Source organism: Taudactylus pleione, unplaced genomic scaffold (genome assembly GCF_031769625.1).
Source record: "Taudactylus pleione unplaced genomic scaffold, aTauple2 ptg000286l, whole genome shotgun sequence".
In the NCBI taxonomy this organism is placed as follows: Eukaryota; Metazoa; Chordata; class Amphibia; order Anura; family Myobatrachidae; genus Taudactylus; species Taudactylus pleione.
In genome coordinates this window covers 2,325,607-2,351,427 of record NW_028284688.1, presented here as the reverse complement: position 1 = coordinate 2,351,427, position 25,821 = coordinate 2,325,607, and the positions used below count along the sequence as shown (strand labels likewise).

Here is a 25,821-nt window from a genome sequence, read left to right as displayed (position 1 = left end):
TGACCATGATCAAAAAAATATTGTAATTGGCAAATCTGTAAAATTAGACATTTAGAATTTCACAGATCCTGTGACGGATCATGGTACTTCGATTTCATGACCAATGGATCGGCATTTCCAATAGGAATGCAGCAATCCATTTCTGATGTATGGGGGCCTTTAGTCCACTTGATCTAATGCTCTGGCAAGAAAAGCTAGCTGGTTCTAATTGAAAACATAAAGATGAATAAATGTTTACATTTGGCCATATAGTTTACATTTGACAGGAATTGTCCCATTTTCCACTACCTAAACTTTTCTATATATTGATAAGGAAATCATCTGGAATACAAAAAAACAACTCCTAACATTGCTTTTATTGCTGAAAAGTGTTGTAGGTAAATTGCAGTGTTTTGGGCTTGATTCAAAGTTGTATGGTTTTGCACAGTGGCAGGGAAGTGGCTGTGCAATATCGTATAACTTATATGCTTATGCTGCAGGAGGCATCTAATTAAAAATACACCTCCTGCTGGCATCACCGCAGCATTGGATCATCTTTGAGACCATCGGCCATCTGAGCAACCCTGAGGTTACTCAAATTGGCCCTGTTAACTCCGTAGCTGTGGCCAGGAAGTCTGCATTAGAAGTTGCAGACTCGGGCCTTGACACTTTCTTTTTCCAGAAAAGAGGCCGGTACTACCCCACCCATCTCCGAACTACTGCAGCCTTTTAATCATGCTGTAGCTCAGGGAGCCGTGCATGCATGACAGTACCTGTCATGCACAAGCAAAGAGCAGGTCTTGCACATGTGGAGATGTACCCCACAATCTGAGTTGTATGTGAATCATTGGGTTTGCATACATCTCTGAATTAGGTCCTTTAAGTGGAGGGGCGGCAGCACAACATTTAATGTGCATTTCTTTAATAAAGGCAACATCCACCTTTGATGCAAACAGACCTGAAAATAGCTATTAAGCACTTTTCTAGGATATTCATACCCTTGTTGTTAATGGAGACTATATCAATATTTGTTGCTCCTGCACTAGCAACCCTATCCCCAGCCTAGTAAACAGTACTAGGTTGGGGCTAAGGTAAGGAAGTATACCTGGAGGGATGAGGAGATAAGAGACAATAAATATATTTAACGCAATGAAAAAGCAAATATATGTAGAAGTAAGAAACAACCACCTGTTGGAGGACCAGGCATGAGGAGCACAGCAAGGGTCAAGGAAAAACATGGGTGGTTCTTGGGTCACAGGGAGTCGGTGACAGCAACAACCTTTGAACAACTAGAAAAATTTAGAAAAAAAGCTAAAAACAGGTACATTCACAGTATAAAGGTATGGCAGTAGACCAGCAGGTACAATAGACTAAGAAGTAATGTGATTGCAGTGCACAAAAAGGCATTTATGAATTGTGGCCTAAAAAGATAAAGGTTACTAGAGCAAAAACAAAAAGAAACAGAAAAAAGTGTAATAAAGAGTCTCATAGTTAGCAGTGTATCATGGCTCCCAACAGCATACTGCACTCACAAGGCACCCCTGGTATATATGAGGTAGTTAGCAGGAGTTCTGCAGTGAAACACAGCCAAGTGAAGTAACATAGAGCAAAAGATGTTCAATCAGACCATCAGAGTCACCAAGCCTCGGGAAAAGAGTCAGTTAACAGTGACAAGTCTTTTCAGAGTGGCACAACTCTTACAAATGTCATGGGGTCTCTAGTAAGGTGAGAGCACTAGTCCACAAGCTGCCAGCTGTTCTTACCTTTAGTATGGAAGGGTGGGATGGAGCTTAATATAGGATCATGGAAATCTGGAAAGGCCACTGTAGGAATGCCCAGATAAGAACAGAAGGCTGGCTCCTTAAGCATAGTAATTTTGTCATTATGTGTGACCCATCTGTATTTAATGCTTGATTTGCCCAATGCCGGAGTAAGGGGCTGCAAGACCCATGAGAGATCCTGGAAGATTTTATTCATCTGTCCATCAATATAAATGTCGTAGAGATGGTGGACCATACAGTATGATGAAGGTCCCCTTTCAGAATGTAATAATTTGGATGTTAAACATCGGAGAGCCCGGTGTGCTATGTCAAACATTACAGAGGAGTTTGGATCTTTTTCTGAAATTTCATTAAAAATTCTGGCAAGGAAGTCTTTGAGGCCCTGTGTCAGAATGTCCTCAGAATTGTTTTTAATCCAAAGGTTATTTCTCTTTTCTCTTATCAAAATTATTGAGCCTACCCTGAATATGTTTACATTTTGTCATCTGATGTATTATAGCTTCATTTATAGAATTAAAGGGGCCAGTTTATCAGTAAACTCTTCAAGGGAGGGCAACCGGGCACACAGATAGGTCTCATAAGTTTGGAAGGAAGTTATTTCCCTGTGGATTATATGATACAATTGTAAGTGACTGGCACTACATTCCCTGTGAGGTCTAATAATAGACCCAGAATTGCAGCCAGGAACAGCAGGAGCTTTCAACAGGGCTCCTTATAGAGAATACTTGGTTTCAAAAGTTGGTTCCGACGCTTTCTTTGATATAATAAAAGTCCTTTTCTTTCTGGTGTTTTTTCTCAAAAATATGTGAAGAAAGAACAACATATAGTGTAAAACTGTAAAAATACAATATCTTATTATTTGTGAGAGATAGATGTGCACTCACCCTTCAGGAGTGAGTTTTTGGCATTGGACTCAATTTTCACCATTTGCCTATGGTGGTTACAGAATGCAATGCTGATCTTTACAATAAGGTTGTCACTTCCTCCCACATGTCATATATTGTAAATGGGGAAATTAATATGACAAGCCTCCATGGTATAGATCAATTAACCTAATTCATGATCATACACATTGTATAGTATACTCACCTTGAATTGGATATTTTATAATCTCTATGGATTATGTTTGTAAACCTGTTTTCCAGCAGCTCAAAGTCTTGTTTGGTTGTCACTGACAACATAATCTGCAAGACTTTGATGATTCCACCCTCCTTTGTGGCCTTGCCTGGTTGAAGATGATTCTCAATCTGAGAAAGCAAATAAAATTATATGGAATGTTATAGAGAAGGTGATAAAGGACTGTCCCCGGAAAGTGTATATCTGAAGGAACTGCCACATACCAGAATGGGAAGTAGTGTCAGTGGGGCAGACAGGATCCTTCTTGGGAGCTTTCTTTCTATTTTTACCCATGAAAAGGTTGGTAGAAGTGACCAAGAGGCCAGTAGGCTATACACAAGAAAGTTGGGTGAAGGATGGAGTGTACTAAGGTCAAGACCATCACTGGTCACATCCCCTCTCCATGGCTTATCGGTCACCATCATGATGATGGTGTGCACATTAAACTGTGGCATAGGCACCACCAAACAGTTTGTGCCATAATGGGTCCCTCTAGAAACTATGTCCACACACTGCTGGTGAATTCATCAGGGATCAGAGACAGTGTTAGAGGATAGTGGAGGAGTCACAGAAGAGGCATCTGGGTCAAATGGAGTAATGAGAGGAGAAGTACAAGCCACAGTTCAGGAGCAGTGTGCAAAAAAAGAGGCACTACTAGTAAAAGCGTTTGTGTCCCACCAGCCTCATGTCTACTTTTCTCTTCCAGTCTAAGAGCCAGAGCTGTGCAAAGCTCCTTCACAGATGGTGAAGACTGAAAAGCACCATATAGGCAGACTCCTGCAAGGTGGCTTCTGTCCTGTGGATCCAGCTAAACCATGATCCCAAGGACCTGCTACCCATCCAGCCCCAGAAGGGACTACAAGAGAGGAAGTGACAATGGAGAGGCAGCAAGGATTCCTGATCGTGCACCTGATAGTGCCCTCAGAGATCATAGGCTGGAGGAGCTTTGATGATGCACATCTGCTCCGATCACCAGCCAGGACACATCCCTTGAATTAACACTTATTCAATGCACTTAATTGACAAATGTAATAAAAGCTCAATCAAAGAAGTTAATTTGCAGAAAAAGTTCATGCAAAATGACTTTTGCAATAAACATGTTATGAAGCTCCAGGAATACAATGCCAAGAACTATGATACTACTACTGTAAGTGCCACTCTTCCAAAGAATGGCAAATAAATGGCTTATTACTGAGTACTTGGCTTTGGCATGAGAATTTCCAGACTCACTTTTTTCGTTTAGAACTTTATTAAGTATGAAGGTTAAAACTAAGAGTCATAATAAATTGAGCATGAAAAGCAACTTAAAAAAATCTCTCAGGAAGAGCGTCCCCTGGTAAATCTGAACGCAAGGGAGCTGCTTTTATGTTTTTGTAGAATATTTATGTAATTGTACATTTGAGACATATAAAATAGGGAATAACACACTATTGTATATATCTTTATTTTAAAGGCTCTTTAAATTATGAGAAATCATTATTGCACATCTGCTGCAGCCAGGATAAGGTATGTCTTAACTACATTTCCAAAAAAAATCTTTAGTCAATTTTTAGTAAAGTTATCAAATCAGTTCTGCAGAATTATTTTAGTGTCAGATAATATGTAGTCTAAAAGGCAATTAAGATTGTTTAATCAGTTATACCCCTTTTACACCAGAGTTAAAACCCTGGTTATTGCAGGGTTAACCCTGGTAGCTCCTTAGTGTAAAAGAGGACAGGGTTAGATTCCTGTTTGGAGTAACCTGGAAATCCAACTCGTGTAACTTGCAGAGTTTAACATGGGAATAACCCATGAAACCCTGCAGTGTAAACAGAGAGATCCATGTCACGGTGACCTGGTTCGTGCCAGTTGGCTGGCTTCAGTGGTGCTTGGAGATGACGTCATCTCCAAGCATCCACTTCAACGCTGGAAAAGCAGACCTGGCTCCGGTGTGAACGCCGCCAAATCAGGAATTTCCTTGGATGGCATCGGGGAAATTCCAGGTATGATCCAGATTAATACCCTTTTCCAACCTCTGTGTCAGACCCAAAATTTTGGTATAAAAGCAGTATAACTAATCTCAGTTTGCTTTGAAATGGGTTAATTTTTTTAATATGTTAGTGACAACAAAATGTTTTGTGTGGAGAACATTACTAGTTAATTTTTGTTTTAAATTTAAGCTGTGTTTTATGCATTGGGGCGGGGGGGTTAAATGTTTTAAAAATAATGTGAAGTACTGTAACTATTATTTCACACACAGCACATACACAACCACAGACACAGTAGATGACAAAATAACCTGCTTTAGTTTCTGTAACTGAATAGTAAAGGTAAAAATTACCTTAACCTTGTGTGTCATGTTATATCTTCTTACTCTTAAAACTGTATAATTTAATCTGAAAAAGATTTTTACTTATAAAGGTGCCCTTCCACTAGACGATTAAGTTGAGTGATTGAGCAATATCATTATTGTTCAATCATCCATAAATCATTTGCAAATCATTTGCAAAAATGTCTAAAACGACCAGCGATGCGTGCTCCCGATGGTCGTTTAGACATCTATCATCAGGCAAACATGCTGGACAACCTGACTATAAAGTCAGGTTCAGCATGTTTGCAGATGATTGATGAGCCTACACTGAATGACTGCTCAATCAGTGCAGGCTCATCACGGACTGACAAATGACTGAATGATTACAATGTCATAATTGTGCAGCCTTTTGCCTGTCTTCTAATGGATGGGCAGCTTTAGAAGTGACAATGATCTAATTTTTAGTATACTGTATGTTATAATATTTTAAAATTGTGGCAACACTGTAGTCAATTAATAGATATTAGTAATATTGTCTATTTGTCAGAACAATTTGTAAGAACATTCTGGTTAATAAACAGGTATCTATTTAAAACATGCAAAAATATGTTTGCCTAATACCTTTTATAAACAACAATGTGTACTTTCTTGGGTATGCTATGTGAATATCAATAAATATCATATAATCTAAATACATACTGTATGACAATATATAAGATTATTATGGTAGTTGAACAATTCCCATTAGATTTGAATGCTACTCTCTTTTTTGCCAAATCACCAATAATATCATACACAGTTTACCATGGTATAGTGAAGGTATTTTTTTTATTTAAAGCCGAGCTTCTTATTTAAATCATCAGTAGTTTGTAACACTCCAGATGCTATGTGGTTGTTGAACTTCCAATTAGTTAAAGTAACCTTGAGACAATGTATTAAATTTAGCTCCTGATTCAGAAATGGACGCTAAAGCAATCGCAGCTGATATTTCGCACTGGACGCAGATTCAAAATTATGCTAACATTTCTAAAGTTTACCCGAGCATAGGGACACCCACCGCTGCTTTCTCATCAGCATACCACACTGCATACCTCAGTATATATCAATAACATTGACACACATTGACCAGCCATGTAGCCCTTGCAGCAGGTCAGACCTGGCTCAGATACAGCATCTCTCCTGACATGCAGAGAGCTCTCATGCTGCATAGGAGATAGTAATGGCTAATTTATGCACGCCCATGTAACAGCGTTTAAACGGTCAGACATACCTGCGTTTTTCATACCACCCCATCTTACATCCCCCAAACACTGTTACCTGTCACTCACTCTGCAAATGTATTTTCTGTGCATGTGTAATAGCAAACCAATCGCTACGTGTGCGCAGTGCAGCTAATATGCATACGCAATGGTAAAATAATCGCTCATTCTGTGTAAAAATCCCCATTGCGTCAATCTCTGAATCAGGCCGTTAGTCTATATTTAAATCTAATTTGAGTAATCTTCTCCAAGTCACTGCTGCTTGCTACAGATGCGCCAAATTTTATTGTGGCTGATTGCACCATAAATGTACCCACGAATCGCGCTATGCGCCACGCTATGCTATAGAGCATCCCCCATCGCGGAAGTGCGTATCCATTAAAACCTATGGTGATGCTATAGTACATCCCCGATCACGGGAGTGCATCTCCATTGAAACCTATAGAGACACGAATGCATGTCTCCAATTTCCGGAGTCCGTCTTGCACCACTCATGGTGCGAGGCGCTGATTTACGAACAAGGATGCAGCTGGGCATATCTGTATATGCAAATACACAGACTAACTAGACTATGATTAGTGTCAGTAAACCAGAACTTAGTATCAAAACCCATGATAGAGAATCTAATCTTTAGCTAAAGGAAACACATACAGTAATTGTGCAGGCTTGTCTTTGGTTTGGACCTGGTTACAGGGGGAGTATAGGATATTCTAGTGCCTTTGTCTCTTTATTTGGGCCCTTCTCTGACACGCATCTCTTAGGAAACATACAACTTACACTACACTGACAGCAGTTAGGATAATCTAAAAAGCTAAGTGAGGTCCAACTTGGACTCAGGTGAGTCCCAGTAGAGTGATTAATATGTACTCTCTAAGACAAAGGTTATATGTTCTTGTGATTCCATCACTTGCTCCAAAATAGTAAAAAAATCATTTAACACATGGTACAAAGTATCACACAAAATAGTTAATTTTGAATAAATCATATTTAACCACTGCTGTAGCTGTAACATTTTCTAGGACAGCAGAAAGCAACAAATCTAATCACCATGTGCTGAAGGCTGTCAATGTACTTATATTCTTTCATATTATTTTCTATCATCCAACTTGCTAGTAATCTGTATAAGGCATATACTGTATAAATACTGTTATACACCCTATACTTATGTAGTATTTTAAATTAGGTAATTAAATTATACTGACTAAAAACAGGACACCTAACTGGACAGGCTATAGCAAAAATAACTTAAACAATGTTGCCCAGTAAATGAGTAATACACAATGCAGACAATCATTGTTTATGGTTATGCTGTATGCTCCTTGCTTGACAAAGTTGATAATCGCAAACTAGGAAATATTGATATCTCTAACATAAGGGTTTAATTATGAAACCCAAAACCACCATTAGAGTTTAAAACTCCAAACATTGAACTTTTTGAGACATTGCATGGCCCAGAGAACAAATATACTAATAAAAAAACTATTTGAGAGCAACTATTGTGGATCTCTCAAAAACCCAAAGAAATCAGGGACTGCACTAGGGAGCACTAGGAGGAGAGATGTAAACAAGGATTTGGGCTTGATGCATGGTGAGTAGGGAGAGATCAATATCCCGCTACTATATATTTCTAACAGTTCATCAATACTTTTCCATTATTTCTTTTTAATTATCTCTTTAATCTCTTTTCCATGATCTCTTTACCTGTGATATGTAATTTGTCTCTACAATACAGCCTCTATGCCAGTGTGAAATGTTCTCAGGGGTGCCGAGAGGGGGGGGGGCATTTACTAATTACCAGGGATTTCTGGAAGGGTCTGGTGGGGGTCCGGGTCAGGCTCCACCCCACAATCCTCTTCCTTCACAGCAGCCACAGCAGTCTCCTTTGCCTGTGGGGGGGGGCAATCATGCTGATTCCGGCGCTGCAAAAATGTATTTATTTTCTTTATTTTATTCTATGGGAGGATTGGCAACACCACCCGCAATTAGACCATGCCCCCTTCCAACCTGGCTTGATGTGGCATGCAGCACCCCTGAATGTTATAAATAGTTTCTCTGATTCTGACTAATATTATTTGCATTGCATTATTTGTACAGAAATTACTGTATTCATGAGGTATGAAAAACATTGGATTCACTCCACTATGAAATGTTACATATGAAATATATAGTTCCCCAGATAGTATCTTCTATTATCTAGAATTTTTGCATAGATGTTAAGTACATTTGAGGGTAGTTGTGCCATTTATAATGCACCTATAATATTTTTCTTTATATTTATTACTCACATATTTCTCCGTACACTATAGCACCTTCCTTATGACAGGTGATTACACTTTCCACCTACCTTCACACCTATATGTACACTTTGTATTTATTTGAGGCTTGTTGTATCATGTTGTTCAGATTTTATTTTCTTTTTGTAATTTTATATTAAATGGTGGCATGAGGAGAGATTACTATTTTTGGAAGCAGTTCCATCTTTAAAATGTTGAAATAATATTCTAGAGTTTTTTAGGTGCTAATGCAGGTGAAGGTGCTTAAAAACTGAAAATAAATATTGTTACCCAATAATATAATATGATAATACAAAAATGAAAAAATAAATAAAAGCAGCAGTGTCTCAATGTGAGTCTGTGGATGCTCACTACAAATCCAAAAACATAATAATACATTTTGCTAATGTGCTAATATAAATTTTAAATTTGTCATGGTAGAGACACAACAATCAAGACACATGTGAAGTTTAAAAACATTTAATAACTCACAATAAATATATAATTGAACAAAACACAATGGTATAATAACCATATACATATTGACTCCCAATAAATACTGAACACATCTAATTGTGAGGTAGATGGGATTAAGTTTCTGCTCATTGAATGAGGTTACTGCCCCAATTAAAATACAGCCCAAACAGAATATAAAAAGATCCTATAAAATGTTGCAATTTTTACCTGAATTGTCTACAACTTGTATGAGAAGTTCCATTACCAGTGTGATTCCGGCATGAATTAAAGTAGTCCCATAACAAACCAATTGGATGAGCTGGATTAGAGTTGATACTGCTTGTGAAATACAGTAATGTATCCAAAATGCGCTTACATAGAATTTTCAGAGCGACCACTGTGAATTGAGGTGAGTGACAAGGTCAATCGCGGGCTGCTTATCCCAGGTTACACACAATAACGTGCGGTGAGGTAAATTGAGCCAGATTTACAGATATATATATATGAACCTGAGGCTTCATGTGGACAGTATACAAATGTGCAGCAGTACATAGTGCTGGGAATTTGGAGTGTTTTGATCCAGGATGTGCAGAAAACATAGACGGGAGGCAGCGCCTCACCTGCCATACACTTTTTACTCCAGAGTTTTTGCTATTAAAATGATTAGAATAATACAAAGAAGATATTTATAATATTTTCTTAAATTTTTTCTTATGTTTATAGTCGAAACTCTGGAGTATACCTAAGTATGACAGGAAATGTTCTGAACCTGCCTCACCTGACCGCACATCTACAGGTATTGTACAGCTGTTGTAATTTGCTGGAATTAACAATGGGCCTGATTCAGAGATGCTCTTGATCGCACAGCACCCACTAGCAGCTCGATGTTAATGTCCTGCGCATGCGCCGTGTCCGGCGTGCGCATGCATGAGCCATGCTGAGCGACTGAAGTTCAGTCGCTACAGGGCTCGCTACAAGACGGGGCGTCTGTCGATGTTGATTGACAGCTCTTCCTGTTTTGTGGGCGGATAGGGGGGGTGGCCGGACAAATGCAGGCATTGCCTTAAGAACACCTGGCATTTGTTAGGAGGGGTTACTCACATCACTAGTAATGTCAGTAGTGTTCTTCCTGCTCTATTAGAGCAGGGAATACACTCAGTATTGTGGCAGCTAGACCCTACCATAGGGTCTCATCACAAACCCGTTGGTTGCAATTATCGCAACAGTCTCCTGGCCACTCGCACAAGCTGTGGGTGGCCTCCCACAGCTTAGTGAGTGGCAGGAGGAAAAAAAAAAAATGCCCACATTCAGAGCGAGCGCACACCATCAGCGAGCGGCTCTGAATCAGGTCCAATGTTTGTAGAAGCTGCAATTGTGGAAAGTGTAGGTGTATCACTGAATTAGCAGAACATGCTCATATCACTGTGCTCTTTTAGCTGCCACTGCCGGTGAACATGATGACCAGAGCCTGCTGCAGTAAGTGTCTTGCAGGTAATAAAGACACAATGGGGAGGCTTAGCTGTATAAGCAGAGATGCACTGGACAATCAATGATGAAAATGCAGAAATCCTCTATTTTTGCTTCTAAAGGAGGCTTTATCAAAGTGTAAAAAATGTGAACTTACATATGTCTTGATTGATGTGTCTCTACATAACAATTTCATAACTTATAATAGCACAGTGCCATTTATTATTATGAAATTAAATTCTAGTAATAATTGAGAGGGCCATAAATGTATACTTATTTAAATTGTATTGAATACATTTTTTACTTTATAAAAAATCATTTTAGTCGGAACTGCACCACATAGTAAAACTTACACTTTTTCTCTAGTAATCTTCAATTACTGTACTTATTTATGAGTTTATGGGTTGAGCCCCTTTCTATAAAATAAACAATAGAAATCTCTGAGTAAAGATAAATCAAGGGTCAATTCTTCATGTAGTTTTTTCATCTACCCAGATACTGCACGTGGAGAGGGAACCACTGATCCCAGTTTTCAAAGAGAACATGAAAGGCATACCTGAATGGCTTCTACATTATATAGGTGTCAAAAGGCTTACCATTAAAGACCTGCAGCCGTAAAGGGGTAAGTATGGGAGCAGGGGAGGAGCAAGGCAGGGGGTTGGCAGGGCCAAAAACCAAAGAGGACATTTTTCTGTGTGGGTCGAAGGTGGGTGCACACCCAAAAGGGGTGCATGGTTTTGTGACACAATAATGCCCCTTATAAAACCTTATACCACACAGTAATTCCCCTTATACATTATGTCAACTTCATGCCCCTTACATAATGATGTCGTCATTCCCTGAATCCTCTCGCCTTGTCCCCAGGATTTGGAGATGCACCTCTGTATTGGCACTTGGCAGACAGCCATCTGCATCCCTTGAGAATCACAGTGCCACCATCATTCTAACATGCTGCCGGTCAAGGGCTAATTAGAGCTCATGGAATGGCAGTCACTGCTGATTGGCTGCCGGTCCGCAAGCTCTGATTGGTTTGTGACCGGCACCATTGGCTTATGATGGTGGCAATGGGTCTCTGAAGGGCAGTGAGTGACTGTCTGCCAGTCCCAGCATGTGGCTCCAAACTCCTTACAGCCAGCTGCCTGGGCCCCTCCTCAGCAGCCTCTACTCAGCACCTCCACCTCCAAGTTTGGCACCTAGGGCACATGCTTCCCTAGCCCCCTTCTAGTTGCGGCCCTGGGGTTGGGATGGAGCAAGGGGAGGGACATAGCAGTGGAGTTCATGATAGGGGAAGGGCCAGACAGATTGGTGGGCTGGGTAAAACAGAGACTGAGACAATCTGGCATATTCTGGGAACAATATGCTAGTATACAGTAATATATAACTATATGAGGGACAATATTAAATATAATATATTTTGTTTATAGCACTCCTGTGCTGCAAATTCACATACAAGAATGCACACAACTGCTAAATGTAAGTACTTACAGTACCAACCCAAAGCAATGTGAATAGAGGGCACTTACACACCACAATGTTGGAGACAATACATTGTGAAAAAATTGGTAAATGTCTCGCATACTGTAAAAACATTTTATATAAAATAACAAAGAAAAATGATTCCGAGATTTACACAAAGCCAATAGTTATGAAGATTGAGCAATTGTTAGCCACTGCTCATGTGCGAAAGTCAAACTGCACAGCGATAGCACTGTGATTACGCTTGCCCAGAGATTCACTTGCAAGTTGAGTGACAGGTAGTCAGCGTTTGGGGAAGGTAACGGCGAGGGGCTGGATACAAAAATGTAAACATGTCTTACTATTTAAACACCATTTCATGAGGCTATATGGCTGACCAATATGCATCAATGTTATGGATGTTTATGCTACTAATCATCATTGGATGGATATGGGAAGGCAGCAGCAGTGGGCATCCATATGCTCGGCTAAGCTTTGAAAGGCATTAGCCTAATTTAAATCTCAGTTGCGATTGCATTAGTGTAAATCTCTGAGTCAGGCCCAAAGTCCACTGAGTTGGTTAATATTAATCACTAATGGACAGTGATCTTCCTTAATAGGGTTCTAAAATGTCCTCTAAATGTCCACATATAACTTCTATAGAAGAGTTAAAATTCCACAGCAGTTCAGTTAATAGAAAGATTGAGCATAATTCCCTATATAATATGATTCACATAAAATAACACGTATGTCCCTTTATAAATATAACAACATTAATTTAAGAATACATTGATTCTCACAACTGCAGGCCAGGAATGTAGATGCAAATAAGAATTATATCTAAATGTCCCAGGCCCTTCTCTGCTCTCCCACCAGGAAATGATATGTTTGGTATAATATTTGCATTTTCCACTTATACACGCCACAGACTTTATAGACATGGGTAAGGACACTCTCTTGTGTACAGTATATCTTTTGCAATGTACACCACAAGCACACACTCATCTAGTGTACTTCTAAATGACCCCCATTTTTGTTAGTGTTGTTCATTTTATTAGCATTGGCATAAGCCACACTGTATGTAAGGAAGTTGATGATTGACCAGTATCATTTAGAAGCTGTATCTACAACATAATAGGTACTACTTAAATGTTCCCTACTAGAAAAATGCCGGACTTTATAACTGTTGGTTTTTACATTCAAGGTTTATATAAATTCATAAACAAAAATTGTCTGAGTACTGTAGGTGAAACCAGGAACCAGGGGCGACAGGAAGAGCCCAGTTCTAATCTGCAATGGACTCCAGTTACTGTATGTCTAAGAGTGATCCAACGTGTGTTACAGCCAATAAGTGGGCATTACATGTAAAGCAGCCTCTGTTTGTCTAGCAGGCCATGTAAATTTCAGATTACTGCCATCATCATTCCACGAGGTATAGGTATGTGTGGCAACACATACCTATACTTTTCAGGCTTGGAACGGGTCTTTTTGTTTTGAAAAATGTCAGGGATGCTATGGAGAGCACCACAAGGATAGAGGTGAGTATAGTATGTTTATTCCAGGTACTCCCATTGGATTTCTACATGGAGAAGTGGACAGATCAACTGGCAGTAGGTATGTGTGAGTGAGGTAGATGAATGTAATAAAGTTGTACTTCAGACGATGTGTGTGTACTGTGTTTTTTTAACTATTTATTTTACAGTGGGGGTACAGGTGCTGGCCACCTGCTGGCACTTGTATTTCCAAACGTGCCAAAGGAAAGGCATGCTGGCACCTGTAGTTCCACTGTAAAATACAATAGTTTCTCTATTTTTCAATGCTATTACCAATGTACACACAGCCCTGGGGTGTGGGAAAGAGCACTGGGCTTCAGTCTAAGCCTGGGGTGTCAGGAGAGGAGGGACCCCTACTTGGGGGAGTCCCCATCTTGAGGTGGTAATGATTTGGCTGGGGTGACCCAGTGATAGGGTCCCCTGGCTGTGGCATTACACCATGGTCAGTTTGGGTCTGGTGCTGGTTTTAAATATAGGGGAACCCTATGCATTTTCCCTCCAAATTTAAAACCTGCCTGCAAAAATGGCCAAATAGAACAAAATGAATAATAGTAAATTCCCGTGTTATGCTGAAGTAAATGAAAAGTACTTCCGATTCGAGTCGATGGTGTGTTCATTTGTAGTGTAAAAAATGGCCAATATTACAGGAATAACATTGCTGAATTAAACCCCCTAAATGAAAAAACCCCTGAGTCTGACAGTATTCAATTTTTTCACCCAAGATGCTATCTTGGAGCAACACGAATCTTAGTAAATTTAGTGCTTACTCTCTTGTCCAACTAAGAGACTTGACTTCAAAATTATCCTTGCTACTAAATTATCTTAATTCAATCATACTGTATTTGAATGTGTTTGTTAATACATTTTTGAAATTTCACAAATAAACTTCATTATATCTTCTTTGAATTCCAGAATAGACAAGCAAGAGTTGCAAAAAGTAATTGTTTATCCAGTTTCTTGTTAGTTACCATGCTCAATGCCACTGTCCTGGACTGAGGAACTTGGAGTTGTGTACCTGAACTGGGGTGTTGGTCAGAGAAACCTTGATCAGTAGATGGTTTGAAACTGAACGGTTTAATATAATTTCTGCTCATACAGTTGAAATAAAAGAAGATTGTAATATAAGGTGAAATATTAGAGTCCTCTGGGCAGAGATAATGCAACTAGAAGATGCTGAATAAGACTGTAGGGGAAAGTCTATAATTAGTCATTGATCTTGGAAAAGGAACTGTGGACTTGGAACTGGAATGAATATGAAATTGATCTCTGGACTGGAGTATTGTGGATTGAACTGAAGAACTTGGATTTGACTCGGGACTGGGGTACTGTGGATTGAACTGAAGAACTTGTATATGCTTTGTTGTGCTGGGAAGCATAGATTTCACACCGGGTGCTCAGGAACATAGGTCATGCTGCAGCCATGGACATTGTTGCACTGGCAACAAGCATGTGTTACAGGAAGGTCTTTTATACCATCAGGCTGAAGCAGATTGGCTGAATCAACTTGAGACTGCTGCTGACTGGATGCACGAGTATCACCTGACCTGGCCCAAGATGGCTGCACCCATGTTCCAGAAAACGTGTATACTGGTGTGCCATGTGCATATGGATCTGCCGCAGAGGGACTCAGGCAACAGTGGGGATGCTGCAGACGATCCTCAAGCAGAGGCCCTGCATCAGAAACCACTGGAACAGCAGGCCGATGGCTCAGCGAGCAGAGATGGCACAGACATATGGGAAGATGCAGGGGCCTGGGGCAGAGCTCTCTAGCATGGTTTGTGACAGCCACATAATTAGAACACATTGTAACAGGTTATAGAATTATATCTTTTGGATTATTTTAGAATTTCTATAAACTTTATTTTCTAAAGCATTTACATATTACACAGAACTGTACATTGAGGGAATCAGGACATTATTCAACCAAATAACAAATAATGACATGAAAAGATGAAGTTGTCCTTCCCAAATTACCTAACAATATAAGAGGTGGGGGAAACAGATAATACATATGATAGTTGAATAACATTTAGTAGGGAAAGTGTAGTTTCCTCAATCTATTTGCAGACTCCAATTATAAATATTAAAGCAATAATTGTTGTTGGCATAATGTCAACATTACTGCTGAATAAAGAGCCAGGATAGTGTCCCGTGTTCAGTAGAAGCACTCTCACCAGGGAGGCAGCAAAAATTACCAAAGAGGAATAGATAGAGCAAAATCAATGACTGTTATATATTATTGGGTCCATGAGCTAAAATGAGTTCTAGTAAACCACATTGTCCTTGGTTTGAGGACACTACTTGATGCAATTACAGTACAGTCGGTTCCTAATGCCTTTAAATATGAATAACTGAATAATCATATAATGTAATGGTGTAAACTGTAGCTTTAACTCTCAAATTATAAATGTAAGAAATACATTCTTTTGTGTTAATTCCATATATACATATATGTATATTTAGAAATAGATATAAGCAGTTAATGAATCATCAGGCTTATGATAGTCTGCAGTTAGGGACTTATCATATTAAACAAAGAATGCATTTTTGGAATTTTCCTTAGTATTTTTAATACGTTAGTCATAAGTCATTCAATTAAAAGACTCATGGTGACTGTATATCAAAACTTTGATTGGCATACTGTATGTTTTTAACAAATCTGGTTTATAGAGTTAATGACCTGTACTTCATGTACTGTAGTTTGCAAATCAGATTTCCATTGCTCTATACAGATGTGCATAATAAATCTTAAGGAGACTTCATTATGTACCATTATTCTTTCATAACACTTCATAATGTCAGATATTTAATAAAGAAATTAGTGAGAAGATGATTAAAGTAAGTGGGTGGAGAGGGACAGAGCTAATCTACTATTGATTCCTAATAGTTGCTAGTCACTATTTAGCACTGCAAGTCGCTTAAGATATAATTGCTTTCCAGTCCAATCTTGTGGTTCCAAAGCACAAAAAGTTATTTATGTCAATATTTAACAATTATAATAAAAAGCACTTAAAATAGTACAAGCCGATACATACGCATGCACTACTTGTCCCAGTATGCAGTCTTTCAATCCTGAATCCTGCGGTCACCCAAAAATGGAGAATGACTGAATACTGAGACCACCACACAGCATAAATACGGTACAGGTTACAAGGATAACAAAGGGACAAGTTGGCATGTTTTAATGGTTCTTGCATCTGGTCAATCTGGTCATTGGTCAGTTCATATGGTGTTATCGGAGGAATGACTCAGTTTTCCAACAGCTTCTTTGTGTAGCTTGCCACCAAAGAACTAGTTAAAACTGGCTACAGGCACTACATACAAGTAATAGCAATCTAACCAATAACTCCCTATAATCCATAACTAGCCAACGCAAGATTTGAATCCTTCGCTGATAGAAATGGATGTCTGCAAATAAACAGGGATTTAGTATGATACCAAACTTAACATGTCCACTGTATTCTGAACCTTAGATCTCTTTTAAGTACATATTACATTATAATTATTAGCTAACAAATACAGTTAATAACTCTGGTTATTAACTATAATGTGTAGGAACCCTTTTATATGTACGCATTTGCATATGTGTGTCTGTATATTAAAATAGCAAATGTGCGTAGGTATGTATGTGAATATGCATATGAGCGTCTGTGTACGTATGTGGATACACATATGAGTGTCTATGTGTTATGCATATGAGCGTCTATGTGTATGCATATATGTATATGTGCGTGTGTTATGTACATCAGTATGTGTGTGTTGTAAAATCGCATTTGTGTGCATTGAATTGCGCTGATGCAAAGTAGCGTCGTGGTAACACTTCATCTGACCATAGACGATTAGATCATCAGATAATAATTTCAAGTGATCATATCCAATTATTTGACTTTGACACTACAGAGCAGCAACCTCTTCCTGTCATCCATGTGACATTTTATAATGTTTATGTCAATTTAAGGGCATTATAGCTGCTAAAATGTAGTGATTTATATATATATATATATATATATATATATACAAAGTACAATTAAGGTGTTTTCCATTTAAATTTTTAGAATTTAAAAAGCAAAATTAATTAGCAAAATATTTAATTACATATCACTGAGATCATTTTTAATTTTATTTTAAAGAATGCCTTGGAAAAATAACACAGTTATAATGGAATTTATTCTTCTTGGACTTTCCAGTGATCCCAGGACACAAATTATTCTTTTCTATGTCTTCCTGATTGTGTATATGATCACATTAATTGGAAACATCTCCATAATAATACTAATCCTGACAGATGCCAATTTTCATACACCAATGTATTTCTTCCTTGGCAACCTCTCATTTATGGATCTCTGCTATTCAACTTCCACTCTGCCAAGGATGTTAAAAGATTTGATGTCAGTAAAGAAAACTATATCTTTTGCTGAGTGTTTAGCACAAATGTTTATTTCTCTCTCATTGGGGCAATCAGAGTGTGTTCTGCTTGCTATTATGGCTTATGATCGTTATGTAGCTATATGTTATCCATTACATTATACTACAATCATAAGTAAAGTGGTTTGTGTGAGATTAGCTATGGGTACATGGATATGTGGGTTCATTTTCTCTACTTCACTTGTTACTCTAACATTTAATGTAAATCGTTGTGACAGTAATGAAATTAATAATTTTGTATGTGAAGTGCCAGAAGTGCTATCACTGGGTTGTGAAAATATTTTGGTTATTGAATTTATTATTTTTGTTGTCAGTGTGATTATTCTCATAGCACCAGTAACATTTATTGTAATATCTTATTTAAGAATAATTGCAAGCATTTTAAAAATGAAATCTGCTGGGCAGTGGAAAGCTTTCTCCACCTGTGGGTCTCACATGATGGTTGTTACAATGTTTTATGGCTCAGCTATGGCTGCCTACATGAAACCTAGGTCAAGCTCTGTAGCAGGAACAGACAAATTTATTGCTATATTTTACATAATTATTACACCAATGCTGAATCCATTGATTTATACTCTTAGGAATAATGATGTAAAAACAGCCTTTTTAAATTTCAAAATTAGATGGGGATTTTACTTGTTAAAATTTAGGGGTTAGATTGATAACTGTGTTAAGTAGAGATGAGTAAGTCTATTGTAAGTTACTATTAGCTAAACACTCAGTTTATGTATCAAAAATGTAGACATTTGTATTTATTTATACTAAATAATTTTACCATAAGGAAAGCTATGGTATATGAGAGATTTGTGCAGCCACCCCCATGTCTTGGTTTTGATTTTAAACCCATCTTTGTATTTTCGTGTTTCCAAAACAACCCTGATTTTGGTTTTGATTAAGTTTTTTTTATTTAATTTAAATGTAAAAAAATATAATGTAATTTGGAGCTGTTTTTGTTCCTACATTAATTCTTATACTGTATCTTTAAAAATGTTTTGATGTCTTTACAATTTATATTTTAATTACCTCCTTACTATTGTCTATGGCCCTCATTCAGAGCCGTACGCTCTGAGCAGAGCGCACGCTCTGAATGATGGCCGGCCTCCATGAAAATGGAGCGTCCTCCTGGACGCTCGTATAGCTGTGGGTCACCACCCACAGGCTATACGAGCGTGCATTTTGATGGCCGCGATGGTCGTGACCATCGCGACCATCGAAATTGCGAGCCGGAGCCTGCAGTTGAGGTTTTCAACCGCAAGCTCCGGAGTGATTTTGGCTCTATCAGAGCCAAAATCACTCCCACTGACATCACTAGTGATGTCTGTGGGCCGGCTTCTGACGGGAGGCGTTCCCGTGGGAATGCCCCCATCAGGGAGGCATGCCCCCGGCATGCCTACCAAAGGGGGCGTGCTGTCAATCAACATCGACAGCATGCCCCCTTTGATCAGACACAACGAGCGAAGGACTTTCCTTCGCTCGTCGCGTCTGGCGCATGCGCACGACGGAGCCCCCTCCGTCGTGCGCATGCTCAGCCCAGAACATCGACCCACTTGCGAGCGGATAGCCGCTCACGAGTGGGTCTGAATCAGGCCCTATATCACTTAAATAGTACTTTTTAAAAATTTACTGGTCAAACAAATTATATGGAAGGGCAATGTAAGAAAAGGAAATCCCAATCCAAACAATGTTTGACAATTTTTATAACAACATCAGGGGCCAAATATAATAGGGTGAAAGTTTAGAAAATTTGAGAGATTTTAGCAGTCATCTCTCACATTTGTCAAGTTTTATCTTCAAAATGGGAAAACATCTGATGAGAGTTTAAATCATGAGAGTTTTTTAAATATAAAAAACGGTCAGTTTGCATGTTCTCAGACTCTATTATATTGGGAAAGTTTAAAAAGTGAGTAAGCTTACTGCTAAATGCTCACATTTTCTAATCTCTCATCCTATTCCATTTGGCCCCAGCTCTTAAATGAAGTATTAAGGTAATAGTTACTGATGAATATGGTGATTTGCTACAAGAAAAGGAAAATAGATAACATATCCCATACCCCACAGACAGTGACAAGAAAAGGCTCAGATAATGGCTACTTTATGTTAGTTGTGGTCATGCTAATGATCTTACATGTACTAGAACTCCATGCCACTTCCCTGATTTTACAATGCCAGCCCTGTCTGAGAGGTCTGGGGATGGTTATAGATATAGGGGGAGGTGACCACATTTTTTTTTTTATAAATTACTAATTCAGATCTTTTACACAGTAAAAAAGCCTGCACAGATTATACTGATCAGTACAGAGCTTTAAATTTTAAACAGAATGAGGGCAGCTTCATTCTTCTAACATAATTGGACAATCCAACAGGGTTTTTAGACAGAAACAAGAAACTACAGCACTTTGCAATAGACGCTGAAATCCGATGGAAAGTCAATCCTGTATTTTTGGCCAGAAATCTGCTGCCAATGTCCAGCAGATCTTAATAGAAGGCAAACACAAAGTAAAATGACCCCATTTAGTCTAGGTGTGTCATGTCTATAATGCCCACAATTGTGCCTCAAAAGAAAACTGAGGCTGAAAAATGAATGCTGAGTTTACAGTATCCTGAGGAGAGTCTAAGGGTATTTGTTAGTGATATGTGTGAGTCTAACATTTTAGAACCTGACAATGCAATTACAAAGCAGCCTTCTTCCCCTATTTATCATCCATATGGAAATGTGAGAAAGAGAAAAAATGGTGATGATTTGTACATAGAAATTAAGGAAGTCACTATGGACATTACTAATGCATAATCATATGAGGGAGATTGTTGGGAGTCTAATGTGCTGGCAGTGTTTACCAATAACAACCGCAATCAGGTTTGGACTTAGTTGCATCAAACATGCAGGTCATGGCCTCAGCCTGGGTTCCCTAGTACATGTGCTCTTATATTCTGGAATATTGAGCTTTGTATGATGAAGGCATAAAATAGTCAACAAGCCTGGGCAGAACCAAATGGACAAGACGGTACCAGGGAGCAGATGCATGCAAGTCACAGAGGAAACCCAAGGGTCAAACCAGTATATCAAGCACAGTACAAGGGAGGATTCAGGTCATGAACTAGCCAAGTTGAGGAATGATTAATAGTATCACAGGAAGCATGGTGGAGTAAGGTTTGGGACCCTATACTCTGGCACACACGTGCTCCAAGTGACTTTCTTATATAGACAGGGCTTCGAATTAGGTGCAAAAAGGGAGCACAATAGAAAGTGGTCTGGTCCTTTAAATCTATTTTAGGTAAGCACGCATGCCACAAGGGAGCTGCAGGCATGCCTGCACAATGCCAACAGGAGGAGGAGGAGGATTACACAGCAGCAGGTAATGGGGAGTTGCTACCTGCTGCCCTGCCACTGACCAGTGCTGCAAAACCCAGTAAGTGTGTGCTGGTGTCTTTCACACTGTGACAGAGTTAAAGTTGGCTATGACAAAACTGAGGATACAATGTTGAATATGTTGAATTTGAACAGTAGAATTAAGATGGTGTTGGTTGTGCTAAAGTTATGCAGAAACAGCATTGTCATGTCTGGGGAAAATGCTAAATAATCCACCTAAAAAGTGTGTTGATATATGTTTATCCCAAACATTTGTCAAGGCATCGGTAATGTTTGTCATGCTAAACCAAGTAGAGGTAGGGAAATTAACCATCTAGGCATCTCCTCCCTGTTACTTCATTTACTGCAAGTTCATTTAAGTGGTTAGTCTGAAGCAAAAAAAGCATGTATCCAGTAGTAACAATAAGTTCAGCATAAAATAGTAGCATGGATATATACATCTTCTTATGGACACCCACAAATATGACTCCGAAATTCAGAGACAACTTAGTGATAAAGAAACATATACCCTTTTGAGAGCTAACCCGAGTGAAAAAATTGAGAAAAATTATGTAAGCATGTTGAACAAATATGAAAAAGAAGGTACAATCACAGAACAGGAGTATTTAATTCAAAAGGAGCCAGCATTACTGGTAATGTATAGTCTCCCCAAAATACATATAGACCTTAATAACCCCCAGGACACCCTATAATTCCTGGGACTGACTCCATCACATCACATTTGTCCCATTATGTAGACTCCTACCTTCACCCCATAGTTAATAAAATCAAATCTTGTGTCAAAGACACTATTGAAGTTATAAAGAAACGAAAAAATGTCACAGACCTTCCTTACTGTCTCTTAGTGACAGCCATCGTTGGCTCTCTCTATACAATCGTAGAGCATTATTTAGGTATAGAGACAGTTAAATATGCACTTGAAAAGGAGAAAGAAAGTTTAAGCCAAAATAAAGTAGATTTTATAAAATAGGCAATTTTATTTATTTTAACCAATAACTTCTTTTGGTACAATAGCAAATATTACATGCAAAAAAGAGGGACTGATTTGCACCAGCCTATGCAAATTTATGCCTATGCACCAGCCTATGCAAATTTATTTATGGGCTGGTGGGAAGATCTGGTGATTTGGAACAATAACCCTTTTATCACCCAGATCTTATATTGACGATATCTTTTTCATTTTGGAATGGCAATAAAAAGATTTTAGACTTATTCTGTGACTTTTTGAACAAAAATGATTTTAATATTATTTTAACATATAATATCAGTATACAAGTAAATTTTTTAGATCTCTTAATTTATAAAGAAGGCAGTAGGTTATATATGAAAAACTATACCAAACCTACAGACAGCAACTCATATATTGATGTCAACAGCCACCACCATCCCCGTTGGCTTGAAAATATTCCAAAAGGTCAAATCCAATGTGTCTGTTGTAACTACACCAATGAAACTATATATAAGGAACAAGTAGAAGAACTAAAGTTACAGTTTACATCCAAAGTATATGATGGAGAGGAGATGGTCTTCAAAATTGAGGAGTTGAAAACTATACCTCAAGATCATCTTCTAGTATATAAAAATAATACCTTGAAAATAACTGATCAACCTTGTCTTCCTTTTTTTACCACTTTTAATAGTGAATATTGGAGCAACTTTTTAAAAAACACTTGTACTTTTTAACTCAGGACCCCATTCTTAAAGACATTTTTCTATCTGGACCCCATTTTATATATAGAAAAGCACATAATATTAAGAATCATTTAGTTAAAAGTGCTATACCAAAGAAAAAAACAGGACATATTAAAACAGTGGGGTTCCACAGATGTGGGTCATACAAATGTGTGAGAAAGCACTAGTCCAAGTGGAGATGGAATTAATTTATACATTAAAAACTACAGAACCAAAAGGATTGAATAGTGACCCACTTGATACGGATCAGGGACATGTCTGGCCGGAAATAAACATATACAAAGCCATCACCTACTGGACATAATTTCCGGCAATGTGAACACGTGGTTGTCCACATCCAGCCCTGTTTGCATGCCGGAGGTGGACACACGGTATGATGATATTGTTTGTGCGTCACCTTCATCCTATAACCATGAGGATGCCAACAACTGGTGGAAGGGTACATAACTTTAATATTCCAACTAATGCTGCTGGTCAATCTGCATAATCCCTTTATTAGATTATGGATATGCCCTATTTTGATAGTAGTAGTATATTAATAGAAGTTATAAATGGAATGATTCCTATTGCAATAATGTCTACTAGTGTGGTGCAATGATATTGTATTGTGTTATTTATATTAGTTTTTATATATTTCAATTGTTTTATGATCTAATGACTAAACTCCAGTGGTGGGCGGAACTATGATTGTTGCTATTTAAACCCTGCACTGACACCATCTAGTCACACTTTGAGCAAGGCATCTGCCAAAACATGCTAGAGTGTCTGGAGGGAAGAGCTGCCACTTTTGGACTTTTAACGAGACTGAGGAACTATTGGCAAGGTGGTTTTTAACCCGAGTCCTCCATCCACCAACTCATGTGTATTTGTCCTGCCTTGGTGTGAAGGCCATTTTTTGGAACAAGCTGCTGTAATAAGACCTGTGTTTTCTGTGGGAAAAGCATACCTGAAGGAAGAATAAGAGGAACATAATCACTAAGTCATTGATGTAAGTAGGAGTAATAACATCTACCCACTTTGATTGATATTATTCCAATGCCTTATTTTCTTCTCTTCGAGGAATATCTGAAAGGAAGATCTTCAGAAATGAAGGACTATAATTTTTTTTGCTTATGAACTGATCCTTTATGAAGTCTCTGTATATAAAGTTTTTTGGAGCTGTATATAGACCTATTATTGGTACCCTACAGATAGTAGCACTTGAAATCTTGTCTTTTTGGTTGTGTTGAAGTTATGCAGAAACAGCATTGTCATGTCTGGGGAAAATACTAATTAATCCACCTAAAAAGTGCATGCAAATATGTTTACCCCAAACCAGATAACATTTGTAATGTTTGTCATACTAAACCATGTAGAGGTAAGGACATTAACCATCTATGAATCTCCTCCCTGTTACTTCATTTACTGCAAGTTCATTTAAATGGTTAATCTGAAGCAGGAAAATCATGTATACTGTAATAACAAGAAGTTCAGCAACAACTAGTAGCATGGATATATACATCTTCAATACCAACTCCATTATTATCACCCTCCTCATTAGCCAAATTGCAAATGCAAACTGATTTATCTTACGCAATCCTAGATCACAAGAAGAATGCTTATTCAGCTGTCGGGACTGAAACTTCATTATAAAAGAATAAGCATGTTTTTTATTTTAATAGCAGTTGTCTATGAAACCATTGTTTTCAAGAGAAAGCAAGTCTGACAACCAGCATCCTTCTGCAATGTACTGTATATCACTAAGGCAATGGCACCTGTGTTAGCATTGAATATGCATCCACTTTCCACCCCCAATGCTTCCGGTTTTCACAGAATAGTTAAAGTCAAGTGTCCACACTTCCAAATGCCATATCCATTCCATTTATCCCAAAAAACAATTATGCAGCTTTAACAGAAAGTTAAAGACAAAGTAATTAATCCATAGAAAATGCCACTTTACCAACTATCCACATAGCTACATAGATTTATGGACAAGTGGTACATGACTATGACAACCCAATGCAGCAGCAACCTCATCAATATCCTCCTCATCCTGTCAGTGTAGTAGTGCTGGTTCACAGCATCAGGACATTCACAGACAGCTACTCTCTGTATGGGTGTGATATGTATTACCAGTGGTTCAATTCCCAACAGCGGCTGCCCGACAAAGGAGGAAATCCCGATCGTCCTAAAGGTAAGTATTTTCTAAGCTAACCCCCATAACCCACCCTCCTTACGGTTGCCTAACCCTAACCTCCCCCCTCTGTGCCTAACCCTCACCCCCCTTCTAAGTGCCTAAACCAAACCCCCCCTCCCCTGTGGCCTAAACCTAAGTCCCCTAGCCCTAACCTCCCCCCAGGGGTGCCTAACCCTAACCCTCCCTCCCCCTAGCCTAACCCTAACCTCCCAGGGGGTGCCTAACCCTAAGTCCCCCCCGGGAGCCCTAAACCTAACCCTCCCCCCCACGTGGCTGTACGCTGCGGCGCCCAGCATCTGCTTGATCGGGATGCCGGGCGCCGGTATCCCGACATCGGGCAAATTACAGGCATCTACATTTAGACGCCTGTCATTCATCCCTAGTCGGGACAAAGCAGTCTGGAAGCCAGCAGTCGGCATTTAGACTGTCGGGTTCCAGACTACATCCCCTCTGTATTGCTAGTAAACCCAATGTATTGAAACCCTCCATACATTACATGCAACACCAACTGGAGGAATAACAATACAACAAT

At 38.8% G+C, this 25,821-nt stretch overlaps 1 protein-coding gene across 1 annotated transcript; it reads left to right on the top strand.

Moving 5' to 3' along the window:
* The first annotated feature begins 17,760 nt into the window (after positions 1–17,760).
* On the top strand, positions 17,761–18,711 carry LOC148511998 (olfactory receptor 5AR1-like). Its single transcript, XM_088482386.1, has one exon. The coding sequence runs from the start codon at positions 17,761–17,763 to the stop codon at positions 18,709–18,711; it is 951 nt and encodes a 316-aa protein (XP_088338512.1).
* The last annotated feature ends 7,110 nt before the right edge of the window (positions 18,712–25,821 follow it).

Coding starts and splice junctions, on each gene's coding strand:
- LOC148511998 (XM_088482386.1), top strand. CDS start 17,761: ATGCCTTGGAAAAATAACACAGTTATAATGGAATTTATTCTTCTTGGA.